Here is a 15,944-nt window from a genome sequence, read left to right on the forward strand (position 1 = left end):
CATTCTGATTTTGAAGGCCTTGGAAGCCATTTCAGTTCTGTATTCTGTTGAACTACTTGGAGCAGTGTGCTGATTTCCCCTTATGGGTGGTGTATGGGTTTAAACTCACTATGGGCATGTGGATTTAAGAATATTTTTAAGTTAGAGGGACTTGCTTAATGAAAATAGGGATGTTGGGCTTTAGGGAGAAAGCTGGGAGTTCTAGTGAAATTATTTAAATATAAAGGGTTATCATGAAAATGAAATAATTGCTTTAAAGTCTTAATCCAACATATTGTGCATACTTAAGTATGATTGTATGCGTGTAAAACCAAAACAAAATAGTCTGTAGCTATTAAGTGTCCCATAATCAACTGAAGTTTTTGGAATCACCGAATCATGTGGCTTGTTGCCTTCTGTGGACTTTGTTTTGTTTTTCTGTACAGGAGGCTTCTTTCTAATTTTCAGCACATCATTTAACTGCTTTTCCTTTGGGAATACTAAAAATACTTTTTGCTGATTTGACTATGTAAAACTAGATCTAAAAGAAATGGAATTATATCTATGAAAATATTGAAAATATTTACAGAATCTAGCCATCACCATTGAAATTTTCAGAAATGTATCTTTGATTTGCCTTTATTAGATAAATTATTTAGGAAACAATGCCCAGAAGATTCAGATTACACCTTGCTTTCAGCTAACACTTTGTTCCCTGCTTTCTTGTCCTTCATTTTGTATGGGCCTCTCAAAATTTCTTTCTGACTCTGTCATCCCATACAAAAGTCAAAACAAGAGCTTTGTGTTGAATTTATGAAAAGTGTAAGTGAATTATGTCCACAAATGTATCTCCTACCGATGAAGGAAAAAAAAGAAATACGAACAAAATTTTTCACCATTTTGATGCATTAGTTTAATTTATTAGTTTCTGTACTGCCTTTGAAGCAAGATTAGAGAAAAACATCTTCCCCAGATAGAGGGGAAAAAAAACCCCCGTAAGCCACAAAACCCCGATGTTTCTGGAGTGAAGCTCTCTGTGCCGGTGTTTTGGAGCAGAAGTTTGAAAGTTAACAGGAGAAATAAACTTAGTATCTCAGTGATCTGTCTTTGCGATCTACAAATCTATTCCACTTTCAGTAGAAAGACTTTGAAAAGTTGCAGTTGACACATTTTGGTAGACACTTTCGAGATCTTAGCAGCTTATTTCGAGACAGGTTGCATTTAAGTGACCTCACTCCAGCGTAGGTGGGATGATCAGGAATTTTTCTATAGTTATAGTTCTGAGAAGGGTCATGTCTTTGCTAAGGTAGATGTGAGAGCTGAAACTCTTTTCTTTCATGCTTTTTTCCTTTTTTTCTTTTTTTTTTTTTTCTTCCCCCCCTTTCCAGCAGCATAAGAATCTGAAACTGGTGAGGTGAGAGGAAAGAGAATAGGACAGGGTCTAAGGTTGGAAAGAGATAGGATTGCAGATGGACTAGAAGCAGTCGTGCTCCTGGGAAATGCACAGAAATCTGTCTGCTAAGATTCATTCCTCTCTATAGTTTGGAATGCATTGCAAGATTTGTGAGTCACCATTCCTATCCTGGCAGCAAATATCTGTGAAATCTCTGGCTGTCTTGCTTACCCCCTCTTCATCATTGCTAATACCAATCCATACTGCAGTATGGAGGTTGTATTTCTCTTTATATACTGGACAGCAGAATTTAGTATTTACGGATTCTGACTCTGCTGATGAGAGCCATGTAGTGTCAATTTGACATAACACAATTGCATTTTTTTTGTAAGCGTAGGATACATAACGACCCAGTCTTCCCTATCAACCTTTGAATAATTGATGTGGCAAAGTTAATAACTCATAAATGAGGTTATACCACTGCCATCATGCTAATGATGCTGGCAGCGCAATGGAGAATTTTATCATAGCTGTCTTTGTCAGAGTCCCAGTGTTGCGAAAATTTAAGCCAGGCTGTTGAAAATACCCACTCATTTTATATCCTGCTTTATTTTGACACAAATACGTTTTAATTTTAGACAAAAAAATAAGAGTGTTTTCTGTGCAAGTTACTTGAAATTGGATGAACACTTCCAGTAACCAAAAGAGGTGCTTTAAAATGTTAAAATTTGTCTTTACATTAGTACATATTATATTAGTATATATTAGTACACTACAGGAGCATTAAGGGCGTTAAGACATTATTTGTGTTCACTGCATAAGGTTATAAGTGTTATTAAACTTGTTCAGAGGGAATCATGGCTTATAAGGCCAGAAGGGATCACTGCAGTCTAATCTGACTTCCTTCACAAAGCAAACTGCAAGGCTTCCTTGAATTACTTTCTGTTTGTGCTAGACCAAAATTTAAAAAGCTTGTCATGGCATACCTGGTAAATATGAATGTAAGTAAACAGTATTTTTATGGCAAAGAAAGTTTGAGGTACAAAACGGTGAAAGGGTTTACCTTGTCCTCACACATACTTGAAAACTGTGGTTGTCAGAGGTTGAGCTCTAGGCTTTAGTTTCTGGTCGAGTTGTCTAACCTCTGGCATATTTCCTTATATAATTCATTTATTTATTATTTTTCTTGTAGGAAGGGGATCATCTAATTCAAAATTGCCGTCTGTCCCTACAGTTTCTTCAGTACCTGAGGATTCTGCTTCAAATATGAGGTAACTTCTTCAACTGAACATCTGAACAGTTGTGCTGTGGCTCACATTTTTGATATTATGGTTGATATTCTGATTCCACATCACTTAAGTATGTTGGTTTACTAATGTTCAATACATAATAAAGGTTTGGGAAAATAAGAGTGTCAAATTATTGATTCCTTCATAAACATGTATATCACTTAAACGTTGCCAAAAACTATACTCCTTTCTACAAAATTTCAGCAACTTCCTTCTTTTTTTGTTGATCACATGTATCTCTCTACTAGTATTACAGACAGGCTTGAACACGCTTTGGAAAAAGCTGCCCCACTTCTGAGAGAGATTTTTGTGGATTTTGCTCCATTTCTTTCTCGGACTCTTTTGGGCAGCCATGGGCAGGAGTTGCTGATAGAAGGTACAAGTAAGTTTCCATTTAATAAAAGGGGTTTTTGGTGTGCTTTGTTTTACCTTGGAGACTCAAAGTTTCTGTTTTTTTTTTTTTTTTTTTTCTTCTGATGGCTCTGTCTTAGAAGCTTCCTTCCTACCTTCCCACACAGTGCTATCCACTGGATTTCGCTGCCTTCTGTTCCTCCTGTCTTTAGTCCCTCGAGGTCATTGTCACTGCCTCCTCATCTTTGCCATCTATGCTACCTCTTTGCCTCCATCTCATCTCATCTCATAGTTTCTTTTATCTCATTGTGTGTGACCAACTGCTGTTGTCTCTTCCTTAGTTTTCCAGCTCTTCTAGGGAATTGTCCCATAGAAGCTGGTGCATGAAATGTGTTTTGTGAGCCTTAAGAAGAAAACTTGGTGTCAGGGTCAACAAAGTGAATACAGAGATACAAAGTAAAGTTTAATGTAGAAAGAGAAGTACAAAGACCTTGCATTTTTACTGCGAGTTGTAACAAGATTTCTGGGGAACTCTGTCAGCAGAGCATGTTATGGTGTATCTCTTGCATGTGAATCTGCTCCCGTCTTTTTGGTTTCTAGTTGGAAGGCAGGCAGTCATACAGGTAAGAGGAATACATTGTAAGTACCAATGTGTCTGGTACTTCTGAGAAGCTGAAGATTCAGGTGCACAACGATCATGGCTTTTCCTGGTGTTGGCTTAAAATGATTGAGTTTGAGATGATTGAGTTTTCTTTCTGCTGGTGGGTTTCTCTGTTTAAAAACAAGGCTCAGTTCTGCAATGCAGACATTAATGTCCTGAATTTAAAAAATGATGTTTATTGAAATGTGAATTTAGTAGTGAACACCAGTTTTCTCAATTTTATAATAATTTGGTTGTATCATATAAATTGCTTTGTCCACTGATTTTTAGAGTGAAAATTGCAGTTTTTGTCCGGTTAAAGCAGCGAATTGGATGATGGCCTGAGCTTGTTGCAGCTTTCAGTCATGAAGCCCTCACATGTTAGAAGCTTGTGGTTGCTTAACTTGATCTGATCGCTTGCACCTGAGCTGTTGGCACTGGTAGATCTAGTTGATTTCTGGGGAATTAAAGTTCTTCTTTTAAAACATTTTTGAAACTACTTGTTTCATGGATTAGGACAGGCATCCTGAATGTAGTGCTGAATATGGTTAATGTTGTCAGAAACACAATTAGAGTATGAAACACTGATAGGTGTTTTACTGAAGGCTGCTGATATCAAAATTAAGACTTAAATAAACTTCACAGAAATTATTTCGTTTAGGAATTCAGCTTCCTATCTTTTTGGGGTAGGAAAAAGTGGCAGGAAGTGTATGAATTGTCTTCTGTGAGACTGAAAAAGATGGGATTGTACTTTTGATTGTACATGTGGGCATCGCTTTAGCTGATAAACATTTTAATGGAAGCTGCCTTGTGAACAAATTTCATTCATTTAATAACAGGAAAGAGATTTTTCTTAAAGTTTTATTTGCCAGGGAAGTAAATATCCTATTTAGTTACATTTTTTGTTGTTTTCTGAAGGTAAAAAGATAATCTACTTTCAAAATATTTTGAGTGTAGTATAGATTGTATACACAGAGAGATGAATATTTCATAGATTGGATAACCAAAAAAAGCAGGAAAATTATTGGCAGTGTATGAACTGTCTAGACAAAAATAAACACAGAAAACTGATTTTTAGGCCTGAAAACCAGCTATGGACAAACTTGAAACAAAATGCGAATACAAATAATAATAATAATAGTCAAATTAGTTTATAAACAATTGAGAATATATAATAGGTTACTGCTTGCACTTCTGCTAAGGTTTAGTGTGGGGTTAAGGGTCAAAGTACTAATAAGAGTGTTTGGGATGTCTGCTGCCATGAAACAAAATGGAAACTTGATTGATAGCTGGGGGCTGAAAGGAGAATGCGCAATGGAGAAAGCAAAGGTCATAAAGCCGTTTCCCTTCTCTGCATATATAATGACACAATCCTTCAAGAAATAGGAAAATGTAGATACAGTGGATTAATATAACATATGTTAACCACACTTCTGATCATTTTGACATACAAACATTTATGAGACTGTGAATAATGGAGGTAATGTATTACTGTTAGCCGCATCTTTAGATGTGAGGTATGCTCTCTCTCCCACATACGTACTTTTATTTCGTGCTGATAAACTACAAAATTAAATTGAAGTGGTATGAGAATTTCAGCTTTCTTTTAATTGTCGAAATGATTCTGTTCTATTGCATTTCAAAATAGTTTGTGTTAACAGCTGGTACTCTATAGGCATGCATTTATGTATACCATTTTTTCCTTTTTTAGGTCTTGTGTGCATGAAATCTAGCAGTTCAGTTGTAGAGCTGGTGATGCTTCTCTGCTCTCAGGTGAGGTTTAAGTAACAGTGTTTGAAATTTCTGTCTTTGAGCAGAGTGGAAATAACCATTAAAATTTTACTTTAAATTTAAGGTTATGTGTAATTGGGAGAAAGATTATGTGCAAGGCCTTTTAATTAAAAACAAAAAAAAACCAAAAAACCAAAAAAACCCCCAAACCATCATATTAATTGTGTCTATTCAGTTGGAGAGAGAAGATACTGAGGGTTTTATGTTACCTTGCTACTGAGCATTTACGTAACCTTGATGGTGGTTTGCCTAAGTAATTCTATGCTGTCATTTTTGTAAGATAAAATAGGATCAGTAAAATATTAAGGTTATAGAAATAGATTGAGTTCTGTGTCTTGGCATGCTGAATCCTCTGGGATGAATCGAATTTTTCCTTTTGTGTAGAGGTTATGAAATGAGTGATAAATACTTTTGAAACCCTGTCATTCTCAATTGATGTGACAAGTCCTTAAGAATTTGAGAAAAATTAGAGAAAGCAACCGTGATTGTCAGCAGTTTGGGGCATTCTACATTCCTAAAGGCAAAGTGATTTTAGATATTTAAGAACCTGAGAATTACCTGTTTCTGTTGTTAGTAAAGAGCCAGAGCCTAAGGAACTTTCTTAAAATTGTATATGCGATATTAACTAGATTTCCTTTTTGGGTTTCTTGCTTTCTTTTTTGTAATTAAATGGAAGACTGTTTTTATTGAGCCTTTCTTTTGGTGCCTTAAAAATGATACCTTTCTGGTAGTAAATTCCCCCACTTAGAACTTTAAAATAGCCTTTTTTAATGGGAATGGTATTGGTCTAGAGGTCAAGGGTTCTGACCCATTTCAAAACCTTTGACCTTCATTTACAACCCGTATGGTTTGCTTGCCTGACGAATAAGGATAATGCAAAATTAATGTTTCTTCACATCGATTTATTCGTTTTAGTGCCTATATTGCCAAATTTATTTAGAGTGTGCTGATAGACATTTCATGAATACAAATGAAAGAATCATAGAAGGTGTGAAAAATCGATAGTCTGCATTGTCAATAAAGTGCAGTAAGAACAATTACTTCTGGAGATTACACCTAATAGATTTTACAATGAACTAGTGAAGAGTAGTTATGTTTTCTAGTGAGCTTATTATTAACGAATGTATCCAGAACTTTGCTCATTTAGTTTTCCATCTTCTTCAGGAAATATGTTATATTTTTACTCTGAAAGGACTTTAATGTTTGTTATGTAGCTTCTGGAATTTAGAGATGGCTGGTTTACGTATGGCAGTACTGGAAGTGGACATTGTTCACAACTTTTAGAATAAGAATTTGCAGCTGATTTAAGTTAGAAAAGAGTCCTTGCTACCAAGAAATCCATATACAAGTTTTACTGCTCATTCGTTAATGTGTTAGAGTAAAACTTTCTGAGTATTAAATATGTGCCTGACAGCTTGGTATTACCATTATAAAAACTAGTTTTCGGTATCCATGCTGCTTGTATCAATAATTAGTAGTTGACCTTTCCTTCTTTTTTGGTAATCTAATCTTTTTTTAAAATCACATTGTGCTCTGTACTGTATGTTACTTGTTTGGTTTTGGGAAGTGGAAAGGATAAGGAATAAATGACATGCTCTAATGCATCTATTTGTCACATGTGTCACAATGATGCTTAATGCTAATCTAATCAAATTGAGGAGATCGTGATTGCTTAGCAGTGCTAGTTGCAGAGACTGAGGTTGTTCTTTGTGAAATAGTAGAAATAAACCAATAAAGTCACAAAGACCTGAAAGTCTTTTTAAAGTTACATGGCAGCTATAATTTTTGGCAGAATATGAAAAATGATGTGAGAAATGAATCTAAAATTAGCTCCAGATGTATACAGATTGTTCTGGGGTGATAATTACATTTTTCACTTTGAATTTTCCTAATTCTAAGAGGTCAGCGTGGCAATCACAGAAGTGATTTATTTTGTTAAGAAGTGAACTGTCTTTTGCTACATGAAAGCTTGAGAGATATGAAATTGAATTTCAAGCCGACATTTTACAGATACTGGGAGGAGATGGGGTTGAGCTTGATTGATTTTTTTTTTCTTTTTTTTTTCTTTTTTTTTTTTCTTGGTGGCCCAAGATAGGGTGGGAAGTGAAGTGATATCCTTTTGCTAAAATTTTAATTAATTTTTAAGAGGAGATGGAGAGGATGAAGTGCCAAAGATCAAAAGATCAGGTCAAAAACTAGTTTTTAATCACATAAATAATGTGGCATAGTTACAAAGTAAGTATCTGCAAATTTGATTTAAAACTTCACAAATTTGTCAGCCATCATTTTATGAAATTGAAAGATTGCTCTGATTAATATCTTTGGTCTTTTTTATGCTAACCTCTTTCTGAAAATTTGTTTTAAACATGGTATATGCAATGTAAACACTTGGATTGTTTTTCTGAAACACCTAAAATTTTTATGATGTTTATTTAAATTTGTGGCTGGAATGTGTTTTTTCTTTCTCAGAAGTGCAAAGTGGAATTATAATGTCTCACAAGTAATTTTTTCAGAAAATTGTGAATAGAAAACTCTTTCCAAGGTGAAGTGTTTTAAAAAAAAATTCAAGAGATACCATTCTGTGAAACTATTTGTGACACCTGATTAATTTCTTCTGTTGTCTAAAGTTCATATGTTTACACATATGGAAAATGACCATGGCTTTTGTGTTTTAATTCTGTGGTTTTTATGTTGATATATTGTTTTATGTTTAACACAAGGTAAAAAGAGAAACAGGTGGTTTGAGATACAGACAAAAGGCTTTTTCCAAGACAAAAACAGTTGTGTTTTTTGATAGACACGCTGTGTTTTGAGATGTGTCTCTGTGTGTATACTTAACATTTATATAAATCTATCAAAACATAAAGAAATCCTTCATTTAATATTACTGCGAAGTGTTCCTGCTTATTTGACATTAATATCATTTTTGAAAGAATCGACGTTGCATTCAAGGCCACTTTATAAAAGCGTTGTGTTGCTCATCCTAATTCAGTCTGACACACATTCCAATAACACTACCTCCCTTCTACGGTTTAAAACTAAATTTATGGCTGAGCATTGTGAAGTGCATCATTTAAAAATGGTTTCAACCCAAAACATCTAATAAATAAATAATGTGTATGGCTACTCAGTAGCAGACTTTCCAGACTAGAAATCATTCCATCGGATACTCAACAGTCCACTATCGGAGAGGGCTGTCAGATAAATCTTATAGTAGCTGCATTCATGTCCTGTAAATCACATGTTATTGTCTGAGCCTTCTGCCAGGTCATCTATTCTTTTCCCATTTATCAGAAATGCATACAGTACAGTGAACCTAGAAGCACCATCTAGTCTGGCCTGGCATCCTGTTGGGGTAATTAAACCAGCTAAAAGAGAGAAGTCCTGTGCCTATTATACCTTTTAAGTGAGTGACGTCAGGATGTTAAAGCTGCTCATATGCTGTTGTGAGACAAAGCTTCTGCGTGGAGAGCTGTGATATCACCCCTGAATAAAGCATTTTCATCCAAAAGGACTCTCCCTCTGCCTAAAATGCAAAAGGGCATGTATGAATTGAGTGCATGTTTATCCATAAAGTGAACATGCTGCTGTGCTTCCTTTCATTTGCCAGGTGTGTTCTTGAAATACATGACTAAGTAGGAAAAACTGTGATCTTCCCTACTCTCTCATGAAGGTATTAAAAACATTTATCTGTTGCTCACACACAGGAAGCTTTTGTCCTATTATTGTAGCTCCAAGGTGAAAAGGTACAAAGATAGGCGAATTAGGTTCCTTTGAATTTACAGAATTGCAGCATTTGAAAAATGCTTCTTTGTGTAGTAAATCAACTGAATTGTTGATGGCATATGTGTAGGAGAACTAATTAGGTGGTTCTTGTCAGATCCATCTTTGACTTAAAAGCTTTTTTCTACTGAATCTAAATTTTCTAGATTATAAAATAAACTTACACTAACTGACTTAAATACTGTTTGCTGCTTCTGTAATTTTTTAAAATGGGTGGAATGCCACCCAGCCTTTTTAAAAGTTTGCAATTAAAAATTAATGAACGCTGCAGCGACTTTTTAAGGCCCTTCCACCACCACTACCCACACATACACCCTGCTTGCTGATTCCAGGTGTAAAAGCTTTTTAGTTCCTCCTTCCTCCGCCCCCTGTTGGTTTCAAAGGGCACATTCTTGATAGCTGATGGCATATATAAAACCAAGACCAATGTTTTAATACATTTAATCTCTAGGTATTTTATCTTCTTGAAATATTAATATGATATATTGCAACGTAACTACATAGCTGTAGCTATTGGATTTATATTAGACCTTGATAAACTGTATTGTTCATGGTGAGATAGAAGAGAGAAGCGTAAACTCTGATACTCCAGGGTATTTTTGTGTGCAGTGATAAGATCTGCTCATGTGATCCAGTGGCAGAGTATGCCATGCTCTGTGCTCATAGTTTTTGGAGTTATTTTTTTGAGAGAAAAGCGTGATCCAAGGCAGTCTGTGTGCATCTTAAAAATACAGCAGATGATGATTAAACCAGAAAAAATTACACTGTGAAAGTTGGTCTTACTGCCTGTGTAGGCAAACTTATAGGTCTTCAACTGTCTTTTTTGTCTTGTCTAACTCAACTCACCAAACCAGTTATCACTGGTTAAATGGTGAAAAGTTTGCAAAAGGTCTGTCTTTAGTGTGATCTTTCTCTCAGATGCTCCTAAATCATTTTACTAACAGATTCTGGTGCTCATAAAGAAGTCAATATTAATCTTTTGCATGGGCAGTATCTTCATTGCATCATATCTCTTACTCTCATAAGGAATCTTATTTAAACGATATCAACATGTGCCATGCAGTCATGGGTCCGTACAAACAATATGATAGCATATTTCCCCTATGGAAGAGCAGTAGGATAGTAGTTAAGATTTTGATTTTTCAGCAGATTTTTTGCACATACACCCTCCTCCTTCACCCCAGTAATTAGAATCGTAGAATATTTAGGTTGGATTAGACCTTTGAGATTATCAGGCCCAACTGTTGAGCTAATACCACCATGCCCGCTAAACCATGTCCCAAAGTGCCACATCTACATGTTTTTTGAACACCTCCAGGGACAGTGACTCCACCACTTCCCTCGGCAGCCTGTCCCTATGTTTGACCACCCTTTCAGGGAAGAAATTTTTCCTAATGTCCAATCTAAACTTCCCCTGGTGCAACTTGAGGCCATTTCCTCTTGTCCTGTCACTTGTTACATGGGAGAAGAGACTGACCCCCACCTCACTACAACCTCCTTTCAGGTAGTTGTAGAGAGTGATAAGGTCTCCCCTTAGTCTCCTCCAGACTAAACAGCCTCAGTTCCCTCAGCTGCTCCTCATAAGACCTGTCCTCCAGACCCTTCACCAGCTTTGTTGCCCTTCTCTGGACTCGCTCCAGCACCTCACTGTCTGCCTCGTAGTGAGGGGTCCAAAACCGCACACAGTATTCGAGGTGCGGCCTCACCAGTGCCCAGTACAGGGGCACGATCACCTCCCTGCTCCTGCTGGCCACACTATTGCTGATACAGGCCAGGATGCTGTTGGCCTTCTTGGCCACCTGGGCACACTGCTGGCTCATGTTCAGCCACCTGTCGACCAGCACCCCCAGGTCCTTTTCTGCCGGGCAGCTTTCCAGCCCCTCATCCCCCAGCCTGTAGCGCTGCATGGGGTTGTTGTGACCCAAGTGCAGGACCCGGCCCATGGCCTTGTTGAGCCTCGTACAATTGGCCTCAGCCCATCGATCCAGCCTGTCCAGATCCCACGAAAGAGCCTTCCTACCCTCGAGCAGATCAACACTCCCACCCAATTTAGTGTCATCTGCAAATTTACTGAGGGTGCACTCAATCCCCTCTTCCAGATCATTGATAAAGATATTAAACAAGACTGGCCCAAATACTGAACCCTGTGAGATGCCGCTTGTGACTGGCCGCCAGCTGGATTTAACTCCATTCACCACCACTCTCTGCTCCACCATCCAGCCAGTTTTTAACCCAGCTTAGTGTGCACCTGCCTAGGCCACGAGCCCCCAGCTTTCTTAGGAGAATGCTGTGGGAGAAGGTGTCAAAAGCTTTACTAAAGTCCAGGTAGATGACATCCGCAGCCTTCCCCTCATTGACTAGGTGGGTCACCGGGTCATAGAAGGAGATTAGATTGGTTAAATAGGGCCTGCCCTTCATGAACCCATGCTGGCTGGGCATGAGTCCCTGGTTGTCCTGCACCTGCTGTGTGAGTGCCTTCAAGATAAGCTGCTCCATAATCTTGCCTGGCACCGAGTTCAGGCTGACAGGCCTGAAGTTCCCCAGATCCTCCTTCCAGCCCTTCTTGTAGATGGGCATCACATAGGCAAGTCTCCAGTTGTCTGGGATCTCCCTGGTTGACCAGGACTCCTGATAAATGATGGAGGGTGGTTTGGCCAGCTCCTCCGCCAGCTCCCTCAGTACTCTCGGGTGGATCCCATCCAGCCCAATAGACTTGTAGATGTCCAGGTGGCAAAGCAGGTCTTTAACTGCTTCCTCCTGAATTACAGGGGGTTTATTTTGCTCTCAGTCCCCATCTTCTAGCTCAGGGGGCTGATTACCTTGCAGATTGCTTGTCTGACTATTAAAAACTGAGGCAAAGAAGACATTAACTACCTTAGCTTTTTCCTCACCCTTGGTGACAATGTTCCCATCTGCATCCAACAGAGGATGGAGATTCTCCTTGGCTCTCTTTTTGTTGTTAACGTATTTGTAGAAACATTTTTTGTTGTCTCTCATGGCAGTGGCCAGCCTTAGTTCTAGTTGGGCTTTTGCCTCTCTAATTTTCCCTCTGCATGACCTAACAGGCTCCTTATACTCTTCTTGAGTTACCTGACCCTTTTCCAAGAATGGTAAACCCTCCTTTTTTTCCCCTGAGTTCCAGCAAAAGTTCCCTGTTCAACCAGGCTGCTCGTCTTCCCTGGCGGTCCGTCTTCCGGCACACAGGGACAGCCTGCTCCTGCATCCTTAAGATTTCCTCCTTGAAGAATGTCCAGCCTTCCTGGACCCCCTTTCCCTTCAGGACTGCCTCCCAAGGGACTTTCTCGACCAGTGTCCTCAACAGCCCAAAGTCAGCCCTTCAGAAGTCCATGGTTGTGGTTTGGCTGACTGTCCTTCTAACTTGACCAAGAATAAAGAACTCTGTCATTTCATGGTCGCTAAGCCCAAGACTGCCTCCAACCACTGCATCTCCCACTAGTTCTTCTCTGTTTTTAAACAGTAGGTCAAGCGAGGCACCTCCCCTGGTAGGCTCCCTTACCAGCTCTGTCAGGAAGTTATCTTCCACACACTCCAGGAACCTCCTGGACTGTTTCCTCTCTGCTGTATTTCCAGCAGACATCTGGTAAGTTGAAATCCCCCACGAGGACAAGGGCTAATGATTGTGAGACGTCTGCCAGTCGCTTATAGAATGCCTTATCTGCCTCTTCATCCTGATTGGATGGTCTGTCATAGACTCCCAGCAGGATATCTGCCTTGTTGGCCTTCCTCCTCGTCCTTACCCATAAGCACTTGGCCTTGTCCTCACAATCAATAATCGAAACGCTCACTAACATACAAAGCCACCTGACCGCCTCTCCTTCCTTGCCTATCCCTTCTAAAGAGCTGATAGCTATCCATTGCAGCACTCCAGTCATGAGAGTCGTCCCACCATGTTTCTGTGATGGTGACCGAGTCATAGCTATCCTGATGCACAATGGCTTCCAGCTTCTCCTGTTTGTTGTCCATGCTGCGTGCGTTGGTGTAGATATACTTGAGCTGAGCTATCAATTTCACCCCCAACATTGGCATGCCACCCTTAGGTCCATCACTGGTGGGCTTTGTTCTGTCCCCCTTCCACCTTGAACCTAGCCTAAAGCCTTCTTTATGAGCCCAGCCAACTCATATGCGAGAATCCTCTTCCCCTTTCTAGAAAGCTGAACTCCGTCTGTTGCCATCAGGCCTGGCATCGTGTAAACCTCCCCATGGTCATAGAAAGCAAAATTCCACTGATGATACCAGCCTCTAAGTTACGTGTTAATCAGATGTGTTTTCCTGTTCCTTTCAGTATTCTTGCCCACCACTGAAATGTTTGTGAAATGCAGTAGGATCTTCAAGCTTTTCTGGGTATCCTGTGCTCAGAAAAAACCTTTGTTTCAGTGCTCCAAATTCATTATCTCAGGAATGGATTTCTGCAGCATGTTCTAAAATGTGGTGAGCCTTTGAATTACTTGGAGGTTTTAGTTGATGTAGAAGATGTCTGGTTTTCAGCGTTGGTTACATTACACTGATGCTCTGTGATCTGCACTGCTTCCTAATTTACTTTTAAGTGCAATTTGATGTGATGGATAACTGTAGTGATTGCTATGAAGTTTTAATTGAATTGGGTATAGGTTATCTAAAGAGCTATGTCACTATCATACCATGGCAGCTGAGCTCAACAGAAGATCCAAGACTTAACAATATCCTGGTTTAGATACAAAGAAAATAAATACTATTTGAATACTTTTTACATGCCCCAAGTTAGATGATATTTTAATCAATTTTTCCATCTAATCACTTTGTGTTCTAATAGATGAAAAAATATTTTAAAAGAATGTAATAATCATTTAGATCTGTGATCTAAAAAATATATGTATTTTGGTACAGAGGATGGCTTTTGTAGGGAATTTGTAAGCTGCCAAATGACTTTCAGTTTTAATGCACGTTCTAATTTCCTTTTAAAAGCCATTTAGAAGATAGCAGGAGATGGAGTTTTTTCTTTTTATATAGTGTGAACTTCTGCCAATAGGATCTTTGTTTCTACTAAAGATGAATGTAGCTGTATTTGAGTAAAAAAAAAAAAAAAGTCAAAACCATTTCAGTAATAGATAGGTTTTGTGTTAAAATTGTTAGAAACGTAACTTTATTAGGCAAATGAAAGTTATTTAAATCTTTACAAATAAAAATAGAAAAAAAGGCTTCCTAAAGTCTAAGTCATTAAGTTCAGGGGAAGATGTTGTGTGAATCATGCGCATGGATGTTTGCCTTGTATTGCTGACTTTCTTTGGAATGTTCTGAAGCATTCAGTGTTTCTGTTTTAGTATGAAGACACTGTATTGAGATGAACAGAAAAATACTTCACCTGCAGGTGTGCCAGAGACTTCATAGTGTACTACTTTTTTTGTTGTTTGTGCTCTTTTGAAGAAGAGCCAAGCTTTTTGTAGAGATAAGGTGGCTGTGGAAGGAAGTGAAAGTATTCAAGATCCTCTTACTCTGCTATGGATTACTTATATTCTGAAGCTGCCTCGGGTCTGCTTCATACGAAGTGGAGCTAGGCATATTAGTGAAACTGTGTAAATCTTAACATTTGAAAACACGGGATTGCCAAGCATGTTATTAATTGTTATGTATGCAGCAGTAGGAACGTTCGTAGTGCAGTTTTGTAACAAATATCGCAGGGCCCTTGTAACTGGAATACAAAATAGAAGATTCTTATCCTATTCTTCTTTGAAATGCTATTGTATGGAAAGTAGTTGGGAAATGTCTGTTGAGCTTTAGTACAGTGCTACTTCAGGATACTTTCAGTGAAGCAGTTTTACATTATAATCTATTTCCTTTTCAATAAGTCTTATTCTTTTCCCCCGCAATGTGTATTTTCATCTACAGTGACTTGGGTTTTGCAGGATGAAGACTGTGGTCAAAGCTAAAGAGAGGGAAGGTAGGTCCCACAGTAGCCAGAGGTCATGCTATTGAAGTGCGCTCCTGGGGTAGAAGAGACTTAGGTTTCAATTAATGTTTTAGGTAATAGTTATTATTATCACTAAGTAGAATGATCTGTCAAAGGAAAAATTTCAGCATATCCTCCCGAAGTAGCTAGTAGTTGAGAAGCTTAAGGGCATTTACCAGGCTTGTGAGATATTCCAATTTTGAAAGAAATTAAGCTCTTTCAGTCTGTAAAAGCAACGTTGTGATTCATCTGTGTTGTCCTCAATTGCAGTTTCCGTCTTTGGTTGTGATACATGAAGAAATCAGTTCTTTTCTGTAAGGTCTTGGTGATAAAGTTTAGGGCTTCTGCATTCTCGTGCATTGCAAGGCACTTGATATCAACACAGTGAGCTGTTTGGCTAGTGGGATTAACTCTGGAGAAATTGAACGGAGGCCCGGAAGATGTGGGAGGCCATTGGATGTGAAATCCAGACAACTTAAATGCAGTCCTTTGGTGCTTGAATTTTACATACTATCTTGTCAGTAAGTTTCCTTCTAACAAAGCAGAAGGTTCACTTATCAAAGCTGCTGTCTAGATCACCTGGATTCTCCATTACACTTGATACATCTGGCTTTTTTTTTTTTTTTTTTTTTTTTACACATAGTGTAGCTTCTTTCCTTCCCAAGTGGGAGTTTTTCCTGAGGATCTCACTTTGGGTGCTGAAAACGTACATTGACAACTTTCGTGCTTGGTATATGTCACTGAGCAGAGTACTTGGAATAATTACAAATGGAT

The 15,944-nt window shown here is 38.4% G+C and overlaps 1 protein-coding gene across 3 annotated transcripts in view; it reads left to right on the forward strand.

Moving 5' to 3' along the window:
- Window positions 1–15,944, forward strand: part of LRBA (LPS responsive beige-like anchor protein) — a 421,265-nt gene that overhangs the window by 112,534 nt on the left and 292,787 nt on the right. For all 3 annotated transcript variants that reach the window (XM_086464075.1, XM_086464077.1, XM_086464076.1), the window contains exons 31-33: window positions 2,565–2,643; window positions 2,910–3,043; window positions 5,364–5,425. In XM_086464075.1, coding sequence (XP_086320201.1) covers window positions 2,565–2,643; window positions 2,910–3,043; window positions 5,364–5,425 — 275 coding nt within the window. The remainder of the gene's footprint in view (window positions 1–2,564; window positions 2,644–2,909; window positions 3,044–5,363; window positions 5,426–15,944) is intronic.

Source organism: Leptosomus discolor, chromosome 4, assembly GCF_034619465.1.
Source record: "Leptosomus discolor isolate bLepDis1 chromosome 4, bLepDis1.hap2, whole genome shotgun sequence".
Taxonomy (NCBI): domain Eukaryota; kingdom Metazoa; phylum Chordata; class Aves; order Leptosomiformes; family Leptosomidae; genus Leptosomus; species Leptosomus discolor.